Source organism: Chroicocephalus ridibundus, chromosome 2, assembly GCF_963924245.1.
Source record: "Chroicocephalus ridibundus chromosome 2, bChrRid1.1, whole genome shotgun sequence".
Taxonomy (NCBI): Eukaryota; Metazoa; Chordata; class Aves; order Charadriiformes; family Laridae; genus Chroicocephalus; species Chroicocephalus ridibundus.
The window spans coordinates 149,179,693-149,203,788 of record NC_086285.1 but is presented as its reverse complement, the minus strand read 5'-3'; the positions used below and the strand labels follow the sequence as shown (position 1 = coordinate 149,203,788).

General features: G+C 38.7%; 1 protein-coding gene across 2 annotated transcripts in view; it reads left to right on the top strand.

Annotated features, from left to right (window-relative positions):
* The window catches only part of ANGPT1 (angiopoietin 1), a 169,739-nt gene that overhangs the window by 106,454 nt on the left and 39,189 nt on the right, over positions 1–24,096 (top strand). For both annotated transcript variants that reach the window (XM_063327400.1, XM_063327401.1), the window contains 2 exons: positions 1,624–1,751; positions 8,226–8,327. In XM_063327400.1, coding sequence (XP_063183470.1) covers positions 1,624–1,751; positions 8,226–8,327 — 230 coding nt within the window. The remainder of the gene's footprint in view (positions 1–1,623; positions 1,752–8,225; positions 8,328–24,096) is intronic.

The following is a 24,096-nucleotide window of genomic DNA, read 5'->3' as shown; positions in this document are numbered from 1 at the left end:
TAAATATGCAGCAAATATATGGAAAAGGAGAAGTGAGGGGGGGTTGTTAAAATCAGACTTTAAAAGAAAAAATAAAACACATAAAAGGGAAAAAAGAATATGACGTGTGTAAAATGCCTACTTGGAGAGCAGGATAGTCTTACAGTGCAGAACTGTATTTCTCACTATTTTTCTATTTTCACCTTTTCACAAAATCACTGAGGTAAAACATCTAACCTTTCTCTTCCTCAGTTTCCCCATTGGTATTAATGCCAATTGATCTGGCAGGAATTTGCCATCCTAAAATACTCCTTTGAATTGTTCAAAGGGGAGATAGTATATCAGTCTACAAAGCCTTGGCATTATTACATACTGTCTTATGGCATGGATATTCCCACATGTCGTGCAAGGCCGTTGCTTTTTTACACACCATTGTTGTTAAGCACCAGCTTTGCAACACAGGCCACTTCACTGAGAGTGAATAAGGCATAGTCCCTTTTGTACCTATAACTCATATTTTCAAGCCAAAAATTAAAAAGATGTGTCTGTCACCAGACGAAGAATATGTCTGGAGGACTTAAATATTGTTTCCTTGTTGTAGGGATTAATGAAGTGCTGGCCCAGGCCCTGCACAGCACTTAAGGACATGTTTAACTTTAAGAATCTGAGCAGTCTGATGGATCTCCATGGGAATACTGATGTGCTTAAAGTATGTGTTGTTGGAATGAAGTCATATCCTTCAGTAACGTGTGGGGTCACGCTACTTTTGTTCGTGAAAGTGAAGGAACGCTCTCAGATGTTAATCCTTCTACAGGGAGTCTCCTGGTTGTTCAAGACTGGGAGTCTCCTGGTTGTTCAAGACTGGGATCCTCAAACATCTCGCCCTCCTGATTTCTCAACCCAGGCTCATGTATGTGATCTGTCTGCAATCTATAGGATCAAGACCTGCACTGGTGTTCTAACATTAATTGTTTTCCTGTTCTGAGCCAAAAATAAATTCAGTAAATCATGACTCTAACAAACTGACTTCAGCAGCATTGATTTTTCTTCTTTTTTCCAGTAATCATATTTAGCAACTTTTATGTATGTAGATATGAAAATCATGAAATAATTCTTTACCAAAAAAATCAGCTTAAGCAAACACCTCCCTTGTCCCAAGCCCCTAGGCTGCTCAAAAGACAGTACTTGTGGAGGGCAGGCACAAGCTCTTTTCTTCTGGGGTTCTGTGTTGCTGTCTTAGGTGAGCATCTGTCCCAGATCACAACACCGAACAAGCTTGTCCACCTCCATGTGCATCTCTGGGGCATCTCCCAGATGCATCTTGAGTCAGGGGCAACACCTGCAGCTGCACAGACCTTTGCAGTTAGAAGGAATGTGCTGTGTTCACCTCCTGGTAGACAGGATGCTCTGTTAAGCTATTTGCATCATGACTGACTTTTGCTGGTGCCGCCTCTGCCATCTGTCTGAAAGTTTCATACTGTCTTTAGTAGAATTTACCAAATGCCCTAACTGTGTAAGGACCAGAGCACTGTTATTACTGTGTATGTTTGAAAGGAATACAATGTGCAAAAGTGGACTTCACTGATACAGAATTGCTTGAGATTGATGTTGTAACTTATATTATTGTGGTTTTTTGTTTTGCAGTTTTACTAAAGAATGCAAAAAAGGAGGAAGAAAAGCCTTTTAGAGACTGTGCAGATGTATACCAGTCTGGTTTTAACAAAAGTGGAGTCTACACTATTTATATTAACAATGTGTCAGATCCTAAAAAGGTAAAGTGGCTATTTGTTTTATGTTCTTATTTGATAATATGATGTTGCTCTGGCCTTAAAAGAGCATTTGAAGCCTTCATTGACGTTCTCGTTCTGCAAAATATTGTACTGGTATAAACAACCTGGACTGTATTCAGTCTTGAATAAAATACAACACAGTGAAGAAAATGATAAACTGTATTATTCCAGACATTCCTCTTTCTCACTGACAGAGAATCCTTCCTAAGTTGCAACAGACATTCAATAGTTGACTCACTTCCTCCCACTTGGCAAGTTCAGTTGAATAAGACTGTAACTGCAAATAAATCTGCAATGAAGTTTAGAAGAAAATTAGTGAAGTGTGATAATGAGGAAGCTGATGGGAGAATTATCTGGTAGCACGGGGAAAGAAATGGTAGAATGAGTAATTTTTAAAGATAGAGGTTTACAAAAATCCTGTTTCTTTTGTAAGGAGCAGAGAAGGGGATTTTTGGCTGTAAAGAACACAATATGGTGAATATTTGCACTGTTTGAAAGCATGTATAGTCCCGTTATTCTCAAAAAAGATCTTAGGGAGGTGGTTTTTTATGAAAATCAAACATTAGCCTGTAGGAGACTGATTTTTGTAAGGCTTTTGGTGTTAAGGTACCTGAATCACTTGAAGCTAGGAACATGCGAGAATAACTTAAGCCTAATGTATACGTGGAGGAATGCTGGCTGTCCCTGACAGGACACTGTTGGGAGCAGACCCCAACATGGTTAAGAGCTGATTACCTGGGAGAGGAAAATACAGTGATGTCCAGAAAGTGGGAAAACGGGAGGGAGGGAACCACGTGTCTGGAGAATTTATTCTTACTGCAGTAAAATCATTTCTGCAAACAGAAAAAGGCAATAACAAATATTACTGATGTTATTGTCTATAGTCATTTTATAATGATCCTGAGATATGTAAAACGTATTTCTAAACTGAATTTGGTTTTATTAGAGGCCTTTGGAAGCCTGTAGATGTCAACAGGTTATAGTCTTCTAAGGAAGTAAAGTTCATTAAAGCATGAGTAGAATTGGGGTGGGAGCGCGCGGTAGGTAATGGGCAATATAACTCTGGTGAATGTGAATGGAAAAATGATTGCCATGACATAAAATGCATAGACACCATTAAGCAATACTGAACAGGACCAGAACAATAAAAGCAGTTCTGTAGAAGCTGTTCAATTCAAACCAGAGATATAACACCGAAGTCCAAATTGCATGTACAAATTGTCAGTGGCTTTTCTTAGCCTTATTAAAGTTCATAAACCATCCCCAGAAGCTGGGTTACAATGAAAAACAATGGTTACCAGAAAGTGCTGTGCCACTGATGCTTCTGGTATATTTACCTTAAACCCACTTTACTGGTAGTACAAGGACAGTGACACTATGGAAGCCACTCTGTGTTTCTGCTATATCCCTCTTTGCAGACACTGTGATCAATCAATACAGGCAGCAAAACTCAGCTGGTATCAGATGTTTTAGCACGAAAGTTGGTGGCAGGGGAGGAGGAGAGGGAGAGTGTTGAGGGCGTTTCTGCTACCACCTGTTTCTGTCATGCCCTAGCGATAACAAAGCAAGACCTGATCCCAGGGACGTGAGGAGTGTGATTGCTTTAACAGATGTTTTTTCAGACATTGAGGTCGTGTTAACAGTCTGCAAGGTAGTGCTGTGCAGAGAAAGCTGAACTAGTTCCAGCTCAGATAGCTTCAAAATCACATCAATGCAGCACTGCCAGGACTAATTAGCCCAGAGGTAGCACCACATTGACACAGTTAGATTGCTCTGGGACACAAAGTAATATCCTGATAAGTACTCCATGGAGAGATACCCACTTGTTTAAAGCCAGCTTAGTTATCTGGATTACCACAATGCAACACACAACTCTCACCTGTCTTAAGAGGCCTAATATGTAAACCTCATTGCCCTCTACAGACCTCATTGCCCCCTACAACTGCCTGAAAGGATGTTGTAGGAAGGTGGGTGTTGGCCTCTTCTCCCAAGTGAATCATGACAGGACCAGAGGAAATGGTCTGAAGTTGCGGCAGGGGAGGTTTAGATTAGATATTAGGAAGAATTACTTTACTGAAGGAGTGGTCAGGCACTGGAACAGCCTGCCCAGGGAGGTGGTTGAGTCACCATCCCTAGAGCTGTTTAAGAAACGTCTAGATGTGGCGCTTCAGGGCATGCTCTAGTGGCAGAGATTGTAGGTTGTTTGGTTGGACTCGATGATCTCAAACGTCCTTTCCAACCATGAAGGTTCTACAATTCTAATATATTGTTACCTTTTGTAATACTTGCAGCAACGGGCAACTGTCTCATTTATAGAAATTTTATACTTCAGGTCACAAAAATATACCTTAATTTCATTTTATATTTCCTAAGGAATACTTACTAGAATCCTGACATTCAATAGAAAATATCCCTTTGTCATATATACAAATGTAACTGTTAGTTCTAGTTTTTTGCGGTTTTACCATCATATATTCATAGAAAAGTATCCTCCATGGTTACAGCTCCATACCATTTATATGCCTCATTTTTATATGCTTACATATTTAGATTGCAATTTTTCTTTCATGTTTCTAGCTTCAATAGTTCATTAGTGCAGTTCATTAGTGTTCCAACCCTGCATCAAAAATTAGTGATTCATTTCTGTTTAAAAGGGTCTTAATAATATTCCATGGTTTTGAGATTGGAAGAGAAAAAGATAGTCTTGAAGTATTAAGCTAATTAATTGGCTTACTTTGAGGTATGTGTGTGCAATACCTGATGGTGTTGACAGATGATTGTCCCTGGGCCATAGTGAGAGCAAAAGCAAGAAGAGTCCTCTCAGCCTCCTACAGAGGTGGGATCAGCTAGAGGGGAAGCAGAGGCTGCTGATGAGCAGAGGAGCAGTGGGAGTGAGGTTGTCGCCATTGTGGAGCTGAAGGAACAATGTCAACTTCAGGAGCTGAAGTAGGCCGGGAAGACTGGTCTGAGTGCTCTCAGAACCTCTGTATCTCCCCTTGGATCAATGTATTGGACTTTCTTACTCTCTCCTCTTATGCCACCACAGTCATGACTTCTACCAACTTCTCCTGTGCCACACTGAAAAGATAATGTTATTAATTGCTAATGGGGTCTATGTATCTGGGTCTTTATGGCTCTGCAAAAGCAATTGCCATTATTGCCACAAATGCAGCCTCCACTCCTGCTTCGCATTCTGCCTGTGGACTTCGTACCAAATTGGTGTCGATGGTCTCTCTGAGCATATCTGCCAGAATTTTAACCCACTAAATGTATGCTAGCTCCATATACTGTAGAGGCTGCTGTCCCCACATGGTTACCTTCAGGCTTGGTTTCTGTACAGCAGGTACTCATTCTCTGAATCTCAAGTGCCTGATCTTGAGCTTGTTGCTCCATGCCAACAATGTAGACTTGTGAGATCTTAGTGTAAATGCACTTAAAATGCAGTACGTGGTAATCCCCCTCCTTTTGTTTACTTTAAAATTGGGCTGATCTCTAAATGATTATGATGAAGTTTATAATAATGTCATCCATAAAGCTAAAATATTTATAAATAATCTCATATATGCCTCTTAGTAGCTTGAGTATTTTTACCCATGTATGTAAGGAAGGGCAATAGTGCAATGCTTTGGATGCTCTTTTAGTCTAAATCAGGTTATTTTCATAGATACATAGAATGGTTTAGGTTGGGAGGAACCTTAAAGATCATCTAGTTCCCACACCCCTGACAAGGGCACAGACACCTCCCACTAGATCTGGTTGCTCAAAGCCCCATCCAGCCTGGTCTTGAACACTTCCAGAGATGGGGCATCCACAACTTCGCTGGACAACCTGTTCCAGTGCCTCACCACCCTCATAGTGAAAAATTTCTTCCTGATACCTAATCTAAATCTACCCTTTTGCAGTTTGAAGCCATTACCTCCTGCTCTATCACTACATGTCCTTGTAAAAAGTCCCAGTCCAGCTTTCTTGTAGGCCCCCTTCAGGTACTGGAAGGCTGCTATAAGGTCTTCCCGGAGCTTTCTCTTTTCCAGCTCTCTCAACCTGTCTACATAGGAGAGCTGCTCCAGCCCTCTGATCATCCTCGTGGCCCTACTCTGGAATCACTCCAGCAGGTCCACGTCCTTCTTGTGCTGAGGATTCCAGAGCTGGATGCAGTACTCCAGGTGGGCTCTCACAAGAGTGGAGCAGAGGGGCAGAATGACCTCCCTCGACCTGCTGACCACACTTCTTTTGATGCAGCCCGGGATATGGTTGGCCTTTTGGGCTGCAAGTGCGCATTGCCAGTTCATGTTTATTGACAAAAAAACTCAGAATCTAAAGATTCATACAAATTCAAAGTCACTTTTCTTCATCCATTTCTTTTCTGGTAGAGGGTTAAATATCAGAACATGTTTAAAGGTGTTTAATGGCTGAGTGCCTTGACCTTGTCTGGGACAGAAGCCAGTCCAGGACATTTGTTGGCTAGAGCTATGCACAATGAACATCTATAATCAGCTTGGCACTGCTGTTAATACGGCAGGTGTTTGTGTCTACCACCGTGGAAACTGCCAGACCACACAATGATGGCTAGTGACTAACGCGCTGCTGTAAATCTTTCTTTGACTGTGCAGTTTTCTCTTTTAATTTACTATATTATTCAGAAAACATCAAAGTCTTTTTACAGGTATTTTATTATATTTTAGTATGAAAACCCCATTGTTTGTTTGTGCGTGTCTTTAAAATGAGTAGTTAATACAGTTGAGGATTTAATGCTTTAAAAATTGGCAGTGGATTCATAGGAGCATGAAATGACTTATAAGGAGAGTAAATCCATCATTGAGAAATTCTCACTGTAAATCAGACTAAAGAAATTAAATCCTGTAGATAAATGTTTTGACTCACAGTGTCTTCCCTGAAGGAGGAATAGGGCCAAAATGTTTGTCTAGCAAATTGTGGGTTTTCTTGTGGTTACCCTAAATCAAATTCACATGTTTGCACTGTTCGGTACTCTGTTTCCTTCCTGTACCTACACAGGGACTTCACTCAGCATTCCTGGAGCAAATTAAAACAAAAGCACTTGCACAGGATTACTTACGACAATGCTTATGAGCAGGAAATATTTGGAATCTGCCTGAGGGTGGAATATGGTTCTCTATTCAACTGAGGAATGAATTTTTATTTAACTGAATTGGATAGTAACCTTCAATTTGGCAAAGCAACTTAAAGCTTTAAATTACCAACTGGTGATGAATGGATTGACTCGTTGCTGTGAATGCCAAAAGCTAAGCCGATGGGTGACACCTCTTCAACCCTCTTACACATTAACATCTTACTTAAAAAGAGGGATATAGCTATGCAAGAGCACAGACAAATGAAATTCAGCATAGTTGTAGTGCCAATATGGCACGGATGAGTACACAGGAATGAAAATCAGGAAAATTTGCTTGAGTGAGTAGCACTGAAAAAGTTAGTCAGATCTTAAAATCAAATGTCATACAAAAACGGGAACAAGAATGAATGCTATCCCTTGCCACATACCAAGAAAAGTGAATGGATAAGCAGTATTTCCATTTTTTCATAAATTATCTTCTGTATTTTTGAAAGAGTAATGTAAGAAGAGTGAAAAATGAATGGCAATTAAATATCCGTTTTGATTATTATATGGATTATTTAAGATTTTAAGAGATTTCAGTTGTCACAATATTCTATCAAGCTTCAGCAAAATTGTCAAACTGTTAAATTATCCTTAATATACAGAATCTCAGCATCTAGGTTAGAATTTTATTAGTGTAATGATGGCAGGACATGACCTTACATGTTCAGTATTGCTCTTAACTTCTGAGCGTATCCCACAGACCTCTGTTCTTGAGCCTGTTCCTGTCTATGTCTTCTGTCAGCCGTAAGGCAGCTTAGACTGACATCAACTGTTTCTGTTTTGGGACACTGCCTGGCATGCTGTGGGTAACATTACAACACAAAGCAAAACAGAATAATCTCATCTGTGATACATTTTGGACTACTTCAATGGGTATTTTCTGTAAGAATTCCTGAAGATTCTTTCTTAGACAGAATGACACTCTGCTAGAAGGTATAGAAAACATTATTGTCACTGAAAAAAGTACTCATCTGTTAAGAGGAAGGGAGGGAATTTAGAGGCACTGCAGAGAAAATAGAAAAGGAGCATGGAGTTAATGTGAAGATTAAAGCTGAGGATGCAGAGGGGGTTGATGGGCAGATGCTCTTGGGTAATGTGCTGAAAGAACAGGAGACATTACTGGGAGAATTACACTGAACATAAGGAGAGCTCTGTTGTAATCAAGCGATTGAGGATACCACTGAGGGCATAGGGCATGAATCCATAGGAAAACAGGCTTTCTTAGTTTCTTTATTCACAAACATTTTTCCCCCCTAAGATGACAGGATTCCAATGCAAGTTTGTTTTATTGGGTTTTTTTGGGTTTTTTTATTACTGCATAGGTCTTTTGCAATATGGAAATTGCTGGAGGAGGATGGACAGTTATACAACATCGAGAAGATGGGAGTTTGGATTTTCAAAAAAGCTGGAAAGAATACAAAATGGTAAGGTGAAAAGTGTGGAATAGCTGTACAGTTCATAGAAGTGTTAGATTTCAAATAGTATTTCCTGTTATCTTAAGCAGATAGTTCTGCCTATAGTGATGTGGTGTCATCTGCAGTCTTTTATGAGCTACCTTTTGTCATGCCTGTTACTTCCAAAAATCGTAATATTCTTTTTACTGAATTAGTTGAATATTATTTCCTATCACTTAGGTTTCTTTCAGATCAGTTACTGCGATTAAAATGAGGTAAGGACCAGGCACATGCACTAAAGAATGTTGATGTCTGTCCCTCTGAAGTTTTGGCTTGCTGTGACATTAAGGGGTAATAGGCATGTGATGGTGTTCCTAATACATGGATGTTTTCATCTGAGGGGAACTCCTTCAGAACTTGGAGCACCTCAGATAGGAATGAAAAGTTTTACTGGGGTTTATACCAAGCCATACAACACCTTTGCCAATCAATCCAATGTACTGGAAATGGTGATACTTCAAATAGGACTAAAATAAAATAAATAGCTTACCAAATTACAGATGACATGACTTCAGCAGGCTATTTTCCCTTTGCCGACTCAAAAAAAATTTTACTCCAATCTAAATAACTTCTGAGTTTTTTCATTCACTGCCTGATCAAACTTTCTGATGGAGCTTCTTTCTCTGAGTCCCTGAGGACTGACTTGGATTTCAGTGACATTCCCAGTGAAGTTTTTAGAACTGTGTTATCACCCTGGAAGAGGGAAAAATTTTTTTCCAACAGTTTTCAAAAAGCACTAAATGAAGAGAGCATTTAAAAAGTTTAAAAATAAAGGCAAGTTCAGTCCAGTAAAAATTTATTTGGGAAAAAGTTCTGTTATGGAACTTAACATTTCAGAAATAAATGTAGTATCAGATTATTGAACCAAAATGTCATTTTGGATTTTATGGATGCTTTCTTTTCAATATTTTATATTACTTGAAAATATATATTATAGGGGTAAAAACTAACCATTTGGGTTAGACCTCTGCTACTATGGGTAACCAGAGGATGTAGTCTGTTTCATAATACATGTGAAGTAGATATAATATTAAAATGACAAATAGATATTTTCTAATGGATTTTCAAAATTGGATTTTTTTTTTTAGCATTCATTATTTTTTTTATTTAGCAGGAAACATGAAGAGTCTTTTGCTCTATTTTGGTTCATATGTATAAAATATATAAAATAAAATATAAAACATCAATTTTTTTGAGGAAACCAAAAATTGAAGATTCTACCAGTTCTACTTATAAGGAAATTACAATTTGTGTATACAACCTAACTTGTTCTCTACATATGGGCTGTTTTAATTTATACATACCATATGAATTACTGAGATTTACTCAGTTTTTCTCTCCTGTGCTTTTTCTTAGACCATTTAATAAAAATAGCTCTTCTTCTTAAAGTTTTCCCATGTGGCCTTTTTTTCATATATATCCCTTCACTTTAGTCAAATTCCTCAAATTTTCCTTAACAATGATGTGAGCTTGTTAAGGATTAGATTATGTTGGTTTTGTCTAGTTCAAGCAGTCTGAATTAATTTTGATGCTCTTTAGGAATAGTCTTCTATGATAATTTACTTCTGCCAAATAAAAAGTTTTGGACTTTTACTGGTTGCTGTCCTAGAAGTCATGAGAAAAAATGGGATTTAGGCTTGTCTCTGCTTCTGTGAACCATTTCACCAAAGTAACTAGTTTAAGCTTCCTTCTGTGATTATCGTACCACCAAATGTTGTATGATAGAGGCTGATGGATGCTTTGTGGATTACTAGAATACGTGACAGTGTCTGAGCTTCAAGGCAAGGACACCACTAGCTTAATTCCCTCATTGTTCAGTGTGGGTGCAGGGTGTCTATTGGATCATATCCCCTCTCCTTCCTGATACACCTAGTTGCTGTTTCTTCCGATGGAAACCAGGTAGCGTGGTGGAGGACACAATGGTACTTGGTTATGCTTGGAGTGGTTGAACTTAATATGTGTTCTCCCAGCCCATAATTCAGGTACAGCTTTCCAGATTTGCAAAGACATTCTTGTTGTGCTTGTATCTCCAAGGCCCCAAATCTAACAGAAACAAGCAATATCATAATAATATAATAACAGTAATAATAAGTCTCTGGGGCTTCTTTTATTTTCAGTGCATTTAGTTTTATTGGAAAAGAATCTGGAAAACTGTTGAAGTTATTCAGTTACAAGCAAGTACTGACTGCCAGCTTCTGAGCTGGACAGGGACTCAGGCCACCAGCCTGCGGTACTGCCAGTGCCCTCACAAGTAATTGGCTGTTCCAGTTTTATGAGGCCATTGCAGATTTTCTCTGTCTCTAAGGTGAGATCCTTGCAGTAGGTAGCTTGGAAAGGGTGTACATGGAGTACTCCCTGCAAAAGTGTGTGACAGTGCTGCTGGGTTACAGGAGTCTCCTGGCACCAACTCATTCTGCAGAAAAAATTCAAGGCAATCATTGTCTTTGATCCAGTTTCATGTTGATGTCTTCACCTTACATGGAAGTAATTAAATTCCTGTTCTATATATTTTCCAGACACCAACACAGAAAGCAGGTTGAGAGAGAGATAAAGTAGATATAAATCTTTTGAAAGAAGGAAATATACAGCTCCATCCATACATAAATTGCCACCAAGTCAGTGATACTACAGTAATAGCGGTCCTAACTTTCTGGTTGTTCTTTTGGCTCCATTCCCATTACCGTTCAATCTCCACTCTGAAAAATAACATTACGCTTTTCTTGGTATCTAAAACAACATGTAATGAATACAAAACCTTTTACACAGATTTATTGTTATGCAAGATTGGTTATGCCCTCTTCTTCCTTTATGGCATATGTGCTTACCAGTATCGTTTAGTTTTGTTATCAGTCTTATGCAGTGCAGTGTAATCTGTGCATTTACTTCTAAGAACTCATTTCTGACTATGAAATCTCTTGGGCCATTTCAGTTTTGTACATTCAATGCTAATTGGAAAAAATTCAGAGGAAATCCTGTGAGTCCATTCTCCCGTCCTTTTCTTATCAGTATCTACTACATCTGTTCTTCCACGTTTTGCAGTAGATTTTTCATCATAGTATTTGTTGCTTATCAGAAAAATGTGAAGTGAAACAACAAATAGTTTCCTTAACAACAGCAGCTAAGATCACCCTGAAGCAGGTTTCAACTATTTTACACATTTCCTTGCTTGAGGAGGGAACATAAAACACTGTTAGATTTTTGACCTGTAGAAGGAGAATATAATTTAAAAAAAACTATTGCTTACGATCTGCAAACCTGAGCTGCTTTTAGAAGGGGGGTTTCCACAAGTTTACTTTCTAAGACACATCTTCTGGCATTTATTAGGCAGTCATTAGCAATAATGAAATCCAAGTAAATGATTAGCTCATGTGCTAACTTGGCTATCAATATTTCTTGCTCAAATTCCAGCTTTTCAGTTTTTGGATGAATGCACCTTTCCCAGTCACTGTCTCCATTTTTGCCAAATTAAGTGATGGAGTATTGGATTCCCTATTCTCTAGCCTTTTAGCATGTCTAGTTTAATAATTCCTGTGAATTTCACAGAAGTTATTTCACATTCAATAGCCCAACATTCACTGTCAGTTTCCTAGGGGGACTTCTTGGGGCTCAAGTCTATTGGGGTCTTCCTCAGACCTTTAAAATTATTTTCTTGCTTTCAGTCATTGGAGAAGGACTATCAATAGGTATTTAAAATTACATGCCTTGGCCAGCACACAGCAATCCTTTTCCTAGCCATTTTTTTTCCTGCATGTCAGTATTTAATTGTACTACATGCCTTTATTGCTACAGTATAGTTATTTTCCTTTCTCTGATGAAAGAAAGATATCACTTTTTTAATCATTCATAATGGCATGAGCTAGATTAGGATCACTTGTACATATAAGACTCACAGCTGAATTTCTAAAGTTTATGGCAACCACCTCCTATCTTCCTGACCAGCAGCTGGATTTTCTTTTGGTTCTTTGAGGCAAGAATGGAGGTCAGCGCTAAATTCCACACACCCTTAATCTCCTGTTCCTGATTAACATCTAAGAGTCCAACACCAGTTCAGTCCTTAAAACAAGTTTGCTGCCAGCTTATCTCAGAAGTCATCACTAGCATTTGTGTGTGCCTGAAAAGCACATCTACAAAACCACTTCCATTTCTGTTGGGGTTTCTTCTTTTTCTTCTCTCCTTAAAGCTGTTGGGTCAAATTGACAGGCAGCTCCACAGTGCCAATATGATGCGATGCCAAAGCAGCATAATTTATGCTCTTCCATGGCTTAAATTCTGCAGCACACTGAGAGCCAGACCAGAGATGGTTACTAGAACTTTCTCAGGAAGTATTTCTGGATGCAGTTCTAGTGGGCATTTACATTACGTTATCTGGAATAATCTGACTTTCCTCTGAGCCTCAGTTAATTATAACAAGTATACAAGTCTGGTGATCTATGTCTTCTGCTTACTTAAAGACAGCTGAACACCTCTTCAGACTTTAAGTCTCTGATTTCCTTCTAAGCGTGATGTTTTTTATCCTTTTTTATATACTGTCTACAGTTCACCCCTGTGAGTAAGCTCTAGTTTGGACATAGGTCCCACCCATTTCCTGGAAGACCTTCTAGTTTGTGACAGTCACGTTGCTGGTCACCTCCTGTTTTCACCTCACCAGTCCTTGCAAGTCCTACAGACTGTAAATTGTGTATTTGAGTGTCTAGATCTACCTGAATTATTCATAAAAAGAGCTACAAAGCTATGAAGATTTTATTTCTTAGTACCATCTTTCAGTTAATTCTGAAAACTTCCAGATGTAACATACATTTGACTTTTATTTGCAAAGTGTTCAGCTCCTGTTTTAGAATGTGGTCTCCTAATTCCTTTTATGGTCTCCATCTGGTTTTAGTCTTACTTTAATTTCTCTCGTGAAAGTTTCAGTTCCAGTTTTCAGTTTTGTTATCATTCTTTCTGCCCACCTTTCCTGTCTCTAAGAACTGACTTTTTTTTTGTTCCATATTGCGTCAGTAGCAATACTAACTTGCACTTTTTTTCTTTTTCAAAATAGGTCCTCACCACAATTAACATTGTGTTTGACCTGAGCAAAGCGGCAAAAACTCAAGCTGTTGTACTGTTCCCTTTTGGAACATTAATTGATGATGGATATTTCCCTGGTGCAGTTTTGTCCATTTATAAAGATTGTAGAGATTCTTTTTTCTCCCCGTATACTTGAAGAATCAAGCAACTACAGACAGAGCTCCAACCCCTTCCAGTCACATTAGATTATTATGTTTATCACTTTTTTTTTCAAGTGAGAGGCTGACTGCATAAAAAGCAATGCACAAGGCAGATTTTTAAATTGTTTGTGTAAGCTTCATGATTCTTGTTCCACTATTTTAGTTGAAAACAACTTCAGATGTGGGGTTTTTTTAAACAAAAATTACATAAGCCATATGGCTTGGCTGAGGAGAATGTTCTTGATAGAAAAAATAAATTTGCTCACAATTGAATGCTCATATTGTAGAAACAGTATCTTTCATAATTCTTGGTTTTGTTAAAGCGAGGTGTCCTGAATTATTTTTAAATCCTTTTCAGGTTTATAAGTATTTAAGCTATGCTATACATTGATATGGCACAAAGTCTTCACACTTCTTGCATTTGCAGTAGTCTGACATTACTGATACATTTGCTGTATTCCTGTGTTCTTTAAAAGAGAATTCAAATACTATCAAACAGCTCTGAAGATGGTAACTGTTCTTTCTGTGACTATTCCACATCAAATGAGTTTTTCAAAATCTCATTTTTTGGATCTTCATTCATGCTAAATTTTTCCCTTTGGACTAAAGAAAAGAGATTGTTGGGAGCTGAAAAGTATATTCCACTATAAGCATATGATGCAGCTCTCTGAGTTCACAGGATGTCAAGTACTGAAATGACTGTTGAAACTGACTTCACTTAACTTCTGTTAGGGAGATTTAGAAGGACGCTGCTGTTGTTCACAGGAATTAAAACAATCATCAGCTTTTCAGATAACCATCTGTAATTCTGACAGGAATTTAAAGTAAGAAAACCTTTATCATCATGTGGAAAATGTACATACATCTACTAGCCAGAGATTCCTAGCTACCAACAGGCCTGTGGTTTTATGACAGTAAGAGGTTTCCTCCACTGATTTTGGCATGAGCTACATTTCATAGAATCATAGAATGTGTTGGATTGGAAGGGACCTTTAAAGGTCATCTAGTCCAACTCCCCTGCAGTAAGCAGGGACATCTTCAACTAGATCAGGTTTCTCAGAGCCTCATCAAGCCTGACCTTGAATGTCTCCAGGGACTGGGGCCTCCAACACCTCTCTGGGCAACCTGTTCCAGTGTCTCATCACTTTCATTGTAAGGAATTTCTTCCTAATGTCTCATCTAAACCTACCCTGCTCTAGATTAAAACCATTGCCCTTTGTCCTATTGCTACATGCCCTTGCAAACAGCCCCACCCCAGCTTTCTTGTAGGCCCCCTTCAGGTACTGGAAGGCCTCTACAAGGTCTCCCCGGAGCCTCCTCTTCTCCAGGCTGAACAACACCAACTCTCATCCTGTCCTCACAGGAGAGGTGCTGTAGCCCACTGACCATCTTCGTGGCCCTCCTCTGGACCCAATCCAACAGGTCCATGTTCTTCTTGTGCTGAGGGCTCCAGAGCTGGACACAGTGCTCCAGGTGGGGTCTCACGAGTAGAGGGGGAGAATCACCTCTCTGGGTCTGCTGGCCACGGTTCTTTTGATGCAGCCCAGGATGTGATTGACCTTGTGCAAGCACACATTGTTGGCTCATGTCCAGCTTTTCATCCACCAGTACCCCCAAGTTCTTTTCCGCAGGGCTGCTCTCTATCACATCATCCCCCAGCCTGTATTGATAACGAGGATTGTCTCCGCCCAAGTGTAGGACCTTGCACTTGGCCTTATTGAACTTCATAAGGTTTGCTCAGGCCCACCTCTCTAGCTTGTCCAGGTCCCTCTGGATGATATCCCATCCCTCCAGCCTGTTGACCACACCACTCGACTTGGTGTCATTTAAGTCATCTATTTTTTGGTCACAAAGAGTAACTCAAAGAACTATAAGCAAAGCAAAAAAATTATTACACTTAATGTCCATATGGTCAGATATGTAAGCCTTAAAGTATGATTGTTGATTGATTTCATATGGACATGACATAAATTTTCATCTTCACTGTTATTACCCACAAATTTTTTTGGCAATGAAGGATCCCTCCTAAGGGCAAAGATATACAGCTGCTCCTGATAATTAGGTAATTGGATTTTATAATAAGAACCTATGTCTTCCTTCCAATGAGAGTTTCTGTGTTTCCCTGTTTTGCACAGAAAGGATCCAGTGGATGGGAATCATCCTACTCCTACTTAACTCAATTCCTTTTTTCTCGACTCTTAGGCCATACCTGTTCTAGCACATTGAACAGGACCATGGCTTGGTGTGGACACAGCCTTGTGACACAAGGTCCTCATCACTAGATTTTAGTAGAGTTTTGGTCTGACTCAAATAATGTTCCACAAACGATGCCCAAGCGTTTAGGGGTAATAGGCCATTCTCAAATGTCAGTTTGCACAGGGCTGCCTGGTTTTTCAGAGCTGAGAAGGTTTTACTGTTAGCACATGGGTTATTCTGGTTTGCTTTTCTCTGCTTAGCCGAGCAGTAGGGGCTGTTCAGAGCACTCTTCACAGCTTCTCCTTCCCCCTGTGGCTTAGAGAAGCTGTTCTGAGGGAAAGAATTGTTGGTTCAAAGAACACGGGGAGGCATTTTGAAGATAACCTGGGAATAGGAAACGAATACAGAAAGTTTTGTGGAAGGAGAAGAGCCTTCATAACACTGTCTGTACAACATCCATCTGTACAACAGCTAGCCAACTACCTGGAGATATATCCCATAATTCCTTCTGCAGAAACAGCTTCACGCTCTTTCTCTGCCAGTAGTGTGAAGAATTTTATGAAGTGCCTTGCAATATCAGCATTTCCTTCCTGCAAAAATGAAGTATTTGAGGACAGGATGGACCTGTGTGAGAGTCAAGAACTAGGGAATGCACGTCCTTGGAAACAAGACAGGTTGGGAGTGGTGGTGGTGTTGAATTATTATGTTGCATGAGTAAGTTTATGAGGGTGAGTTATGACTAAAACGGGATAAAACAAGGCACACTTCAGCCATGAATAATTTTGTAACATATAGTCACAAACACATTTCTTATGTCAGTACACTTCAAAGTCATGTGTTATAAGTTGCTTACATCTGAAAAAAATAATTTACTTTAAGGGACTGGGATAGATGACATGGAAATAATTTGTTTCTTTCAAACATTTACCAAGTAATTTGGATATAAGGAAATGATTTTTGGTGACTGGAATGTGTATTAAGATATTGTGTGAGTAACGCCTTTCATGGAGACCCAGTCTTCTGTGATAAAGAATGACATGTCATGGTAGTTTAATAAAAAGTCATTTCTGACTGCAACTGTTACTCAGATAATTGTCACTTTCATCAGTGTTATAAAAAGAGCCAACATGTTCTCTGCTTCTCCTGAGGTCTAAATCCAGCATGTCGAGTGGAGATAGACATGGTATCACAGTGGTGAGATACCATATTCAGTTTTATAAAAACATGCTCATGAAACTATTCTGGCCCTGACCAAGGCTTAATCTACAGTGTGCATTTCAACAGTATGATCTAAGGGAGCAAGAATGAAACTATATTTGTTTGAGAGGGCTTTGGATCTCTAGATTGGGCACCAGAGAGGATGTATCAAGGAAGCATCTTTATTTTGGGGAATATTTTTGGATGTAAAATTATATTTATTATATAATGGATGGATAATGGATGGATGGATATATGGATGTAAAATTATATATATAATTTTGTGTTGGAGTGCAGTTGTGTTTTAAATGTGTTATAGTCAGCACAGTCTTCCATATGCAAATGTTACTGGATAACATCAGTTTCAACTGTTGTGTTGACATATGGCTATATATACTTGTGCCTACTCTGCCACCAGCGCTTCAATTTAACACCATTAATGTACACTGACAAAACTCTTGTGGTCTTCCAAAGGCTGTTAATGTAATCATATAAGGTATTCTTACATGTAAAAATTAATAAATTTTATGTACTGAAGTCACTATTCAGATTAATTATACTAACAGCCTGTGGCAGAGCACCATGAGAAAGATTAATGTTATCAATGAAACTTTCTAACCAAAAAATGGACACGATATTGTACAAGAGCCAGGTGAGATTTTGAGAGAGAGATTTTTTAAATTAATGATTTGAACATTCAGTAGAATTGTAGCAGAGGTCCTCCCAAATCACAGAGTCACAGATTCACAAAATTGTAGGGTTGGAAGGGACCTTCAGAGATCATCTTGTCCAACCCCCCTGCCAGAGCAGGGTCACCCAGAGCAGGCTGGACAGGAACGCGTCCAGGCAGGCTTTGAATGTCTCCAGAGATGGAGACTCCACCACCTCTCTGGGCAGCCTGTTCCAGTGCTCTGTCTCCCTCACAGTAAAGAATATTTTCCTCATGTTGAGATGGAATTTCCCCTGTTCTAGCTTGTGTCCATTGCCCCTTGTCCTGTTACTGGGCACCACTGAGAAGAGTTTGACCCCATCCTCTTGACACCCACCCTTTAGATATTTATAAGCATTGATGAGATCCCCTCACAGTCTTCTCTTCTCCAGGCTAAGCAGACCCAGGTCTCTCAGCCTTTCCTCATAAGAGAGGTGCTCCATTCCCTTGATCATCTTTGTAGCCCTGGACTCTCTCCAGTAGTTGCAAGTTGCCTGTCCTTCTTGAAGTGGGGGACCCAGAACTGGACACAGTACCCCAGATGTGGCCTCACCAGAGTAGAGGGGGAGGATGACCTCCCTCGACCTGCTGGCCACACTCTTGTAATGCACCCCAGGATGCCATTGGCCTTCTTGGCCACAAGGGCACATTGCTGCCTCATGGTCAACTTGCTGTCCACCAGGACTCCCAGGTCCCCAGTGATAGTTGTGTGCTGTCATCATGGAACAGCTTTCTCTTCAGGGAGGAGGATCTCTTGCCTGATCTGTTCCATTTGGGACTCACTGGAGCAGTCCTTCACTTTGGGGCTCATGTCAAATTAGCACTCTAACTTTTAGACTTTGGTGTCAGTCATCTTCTATTCTTGTTCAACTGTTTAGTGTAGCAGCTGGGCCCAAGCAAGAGAGGACCCCATAAGTCTGATGCCTGGGGTATTTAGATAGGTTATGAGGCTGAGATTCAGGTCCTGCTTGAACTCACATACAGGTGGTTTGATTGTTGGTTCTTCCTGTAGCATCTGTGTTCCTAGTCATGTACATCTTTGCTATTTGGGATGAATCTGTGTCTTTTGAAAAGAAGAGAGAATTAAGTCCTACCTCCAAAAGTTCTTTCTTTTTGCCTGAAGTGAAACAAATACTTTTTTTAAAAATTTTTTTTAGATTTTGAGTTTTTAGCCCTAAATCATACAATTATTTCTTTGCAAAGAAAAAAACAGAAGGTTCTCTTTAGAGAAATAATTCATCTTTCTTAGAATACAAAAATTGAGTTTCTTTTCTTTAAAACATACCCACATCCCTGGGATGCATTTTCTAGGAGCCACACTAAGTGTCTGTATATTCCCAGGATCCACTTGTCTCAGAGTGAAGAAGGTGGTTTGGGAGAGAGGCTCTCAACATAATTTTTCTCAGTAGGAAATACTTTCCTGTTTTTAGTGAAACAGTAAGGAAGTTAGATTGAAATCCAGGCCTGAGGAAGATATACAACTGGCTGTTGTATATGAGTCACTGTAGGAAACGGAGCTGTTTGGGGCCGTTGCCTAGCCAGAGGTAACATTTGTGTAAGGTTTGCACCTCAAACCTGGGTTCTATCACTGTCATTCTTCCTCATCAGGAAGACTGCTACTACTGATGCTGTATGTGTTTGAGAGGGAAAAAGAGAACCTAACTTCTCTATTTCTACTAATATATTTGGTCCAGAATGAAGGGCAACAGCCTGAATTGTAGCAGGATATGAAAAAGATTTTGAAACACACTTTTCAAACTTGGAATTATTATACAGACATTTAGTTCTTTTTTTAAACCGACAATAACCTAGTTTTTGTTTTAGCCTTTTGAGAAGGTACCTGTGTCTTCAATCTAAACATATTTTTAGAAATTGCCACCAAGTATTTTTTAGTATTTCATAGAAATAATTCCAAATGTTTAGCATTATTGTCCCATATTCTTTTAAGTTAACGTTATTTAACACATTTGTTCTCTGAGGAAATTGAAGTCATTTCTATAGACCACATCTTTATTTCAAATAATGCAATGAATAATTCAACATGATGGAAATGAAGAAGTATACTGACCATTTTAGAAATTATCTTCTGAAACAAAATCCATTCCACGTTCTCAGCTAAGGCAAAAGGAGCAGAATATTCTTTATGGCTTCTGGGAAGACACTGCTGCTGTAAAACACTGAATTATTATCTGCTTTATTCAGTGAATTGTCTGACAGCAGATGAACCCATAGTATATATCGGCTGTGTCTGGTTTCAATTTTGTTTTGTCTATAAAAAGTCAAAGCTTCCTATGAGTATTATCAGACAAAATAAATAAAGTAAGAGAGATAATTGTTTAATGCACTTGGAGTAACATGATTCAAGCAGAATACCCCCACAGATTTTGCCAAAGCTAATAAAACTCTTTTGCACCCTACTTATTATTTTTGAATAAGTATCAACTTTGTAAATTCTTAAGGTCATTTTTAAAACCGGTATTGAATTCCGTTTCTTTGTACTCATGACTGCTTTAGTAGTTTTGACTCTGTTAATCACCATGCAATTGGAAATGAGGTGATGTAGAACCTGGATGTCATCTAGAGTAAATATTATAAAATCATGTTCTTTTTTCTGTGGTTCCTGGTTCTAAGTACTTCAATGCATACAAAAGAACAACAAATTACTATTTATTTATTTTTTTACGTAACAGTTGGGCACTATGTCAGAATTTACACAATTTACTACATAGTTATAGGCAAAAAGAACCAGAAAACTCCTTTGCTTCATCCTAGTACATAAATGGGATTAAAATTGTCAGTAAGGTTCTATATTGTGCCATTTCTTTGCTCTGAAAACAAGCGTTATCATGTATACAAGAACAATGTATTCTAAATGTAGTACAAAACATCACCTGATTATTCCTTGACAAAAAACCCTATTTTACTAATTGGTTGTGATTTTTATGTATTTCAACTAATTATTTCAGATTAAACTTTGTTGAAATACGATCTTAATGCAATTTTCAGCAGCAAAAGCATAAATGTTTTCCATTTGTGAACAAAAAAATGAAACATTAAAAAAAAATCTATGCTAGGTCAGTGCAAAGATGTGTGTATCCTTTCTGTGGTTAGTAGTGGACAGTTAAGAAAGCATATTATGATAATGTAAGCGTATTTCCATGCTACATTCTCCTAACTTCCATAAAGCACTAATGAGGAAAGTATAGGAGAACTCTGAAAACTTTTGGAAATTTCGTACCTTTGCCTATTACATTAAGTACTCTTTTGGGAACTTTAAGCCTCTGATTTGACAGTCATCCCAAAATGTTATGCAAATTTCAAGGGAAAAGCAAAATGAGTATTTTTGGAATAAAAAGTAAAGTTTAAAGAATTACTCCCTCTACTTGGAAACATATAATGAACAAACTATAGAAAGCTAATGACAAAATAGTTTCTCTTAGTCATTTAGAGTGCAATTTTGGAACAGTGCTTATGACCCATTGGGTTTCAGAGGGACTTAAAATGTAGTTAACTACAAACACATTCATGAAATACAGATGTTCCTTTTCCTAGTAGATTGATAGCTGCAGATGACTTGGATCACCTCATGTACTTTATTGAGTTTAAGTACAAAACTTTAACACAAATAATTCTGGAAATATTTGCTATAGCAATATGAATGCAAAAAACAATGAGTATGTTGACAGGCTGTATATGTGCTGGGAAACAAACAAATGACCTCTATCGGTCTGGAGTAAGTGAGTTAACTTTTAAGATTTAACACTGTGCACTAAGTTATTCTCAAAACCAAACTCCTTGTTCATAGAAGATGACAGGCACAGTCTAAGGCAAGGTTAAAGGCATCTTGTCACTTGGGACCCCACAGATTTGAGCAGCAGTATACACATAAATGTTCTGCTAACTGAAATGCTTGGATGTCATTACTGAATTTTCATTACTAAACAATTACTGAATTGCAAAATTAATGAGGTCTGCATTTCTGTGAATTTTTGTCCTGTATCCTGCATAGAAGTCCCTTTCTCGTGACTAATAATCTCCTGAATCCCTATTATTTTCTAAGATTCTCTGTGGCAATAACTTGAGTTCCCCTTTTATGTCCCTCAAATCTCTGCCAGATGTCTAAGGGTCCTCCAAAGCAATACATGCTCAGCGTCTGAGCTTGGCTGGCTGGTCTTCGCCTGCTGATAGGCAGTTGGAATAGGCAACTGCTGGGCTTCTGCCTCAGTATTTCTCCCAGCGGCAACTCATCCCAGGCACCAGTTCTCCTGAAAGCTTGTTTTACTTCAAGTTTGTGTGATTTCTATCCCAACCTCAAAAGTGTTCAAAAAGTATTGCAGAAGAATAAAGGACAGGTGGGCATAGCCATTGCACAAGCTTGCTTCCTGAAGTTTCCTGTCTGAAGAAAAAAAAAAAAATTAGTATTTGAATGAAGATAAATTTCTGAAATGTACTTTGAAGACTAAAGTTCTTGAAGGCAAATCAAAAGAACCTGGCACAGGCTGTCTAATAATATATCATTCTTTTCTGCACACAAAATGTTACATGTCTTGTCAAAGTAGTAGTGTTCTTGTAGCAGTGACAGTCTGAGTAAGATATAAACAAGGAAAGCTGTGTGGTTATTAAGCCAGCCAAAGTATCTGAAAAAACCAGCAAGCGTGCGAGTCTTCCTTCAGGTCTGAAATAGAGGCAGTAAACTGCAGACTAAATACAGGTTGGAAACAGTTGAGTTTGGCATAATAAAATTATACTTGAAGAAATCGTTCCCAATTCTGTGCTTAACAGAAGTGTAATGCTCCTCTCTGTTTTAGATCTGTGAAAGCTTTGAGTGCCTGTTTGTTTGTTTATTTCTTTTTCCAGCCATATTAGGTGTTTAATAAAATACACTACTTCTCCTTAGGAACGTTCCTTCCTTCAGAGTTTTGGTTTATATTCCACTTACTTCCTTGGTTTTCTTTTCATAAAAGCAAAGAGTTTGTTTAAAAAGAAGTTGCTCCTGACAAGAAAAAAAAAAGAATCATTCTTAGTCTAGGCATTTCTAATCTGAGTTTCAGTATTGTAGCTCCTTATAATAGGATTCGGTTTTTTGAAGCTAATGTGGTGGCTTTCCTCATAATTTTTTATATTCCTTTTTATATTCCTTCTGTTCCCTTTTGCTGCAACTTCATTTCCTCCGGTCAGGAGAGCAAACCACTTAGTGATAGATTTTCATCTTAGTGTAATAACACATGTGAAAAGGGAGAAGAAAGTGTAAATGCGAAGAAGAAAACTTATTATTATTTCAGAATAATTATATATGGTGTCTGGAGTTTATATAGAACACATATGGGAACACATAATGTTACAAAAGCCACATGTATTACATCCTGAATAGTCTGTAATCTAAATAAGATAAGACAAATATAATTCAATAGAGCCACAGTTCAAAGGGGAGTCCCCTCAGCTTGCCAACACTGGGAAAAAGGGAGAAAGGATTTTCTGAAAATCTTCTTTTAAAGGGAGACAGCTGATAAGAATAATAATATATCTTCTGTGAATAAGAAAACATGTAGACTGCAAAGAAACGTATTTTGACTGATATATAAACACCTATGCTCCAACTTCTGCCTTCTGGTTTTTAGGGAGACAATCTGCCTGTTAGGTAGTCATCACATATTTTCCCTTCCTCTGAGACAAGTGGCGATGACCACTGGTGAAAGAGGATGTCAGAGACAAACCACTGACTGCTCTGGTAGGACACTGACAAAGCTGCTAACACAGGAGAGACCATGTGTGACAGTCATAGGGCAGAGAGACACCACAAGGAGATGGAAGGATCAAAGGAACAAATAGAAAACAGAGAAAACTACAGAAGGGTATGTCAGCTGTGGAGAGGGTTTATGCAGGTGAGCAACAAACTTTTGTATTTTAGGAAGTTTGTATGAAGCCAAATATGCATGCGAATGCAATCAAAGCAATAGGTGAGAGATACAGAAGCATCATCATGGGAAAGCTTGAGGAGCAGGAGCTGACACTGGAAGACGGATGTGGTCAAAGCAAAATACCACCAGTATTAACTCCAACCAGTATTTACAGGGACTTACATAGGAAAACAACTGCTTGAGAAAGAGGATATAATGAAATAACGTGCAAGAAAGGAAAAGCCAACTAATAGTATCCTCCCATATTTCAATTTGAGTCTTCTCTGAGACTCACCACGGACTACTGAATTTCAATTCTTGCAGACTAAACACTTTGTCCATGGGTATCATTTGATGGCCTTTCAGCCAAAAGGCAGACATGCTTATTCAAAACATAAAGCGGTGTACTCAGCTCAGCGTAGCCAAACATGGCATGTCTTCTCAGCCTCTAGTATCAGTGAGCACCGAATACCTGTCTAGGTAGGCTAGTTTATACAAAAATGACTCCTGAGTAGAGGCTTTATAATCTGTAG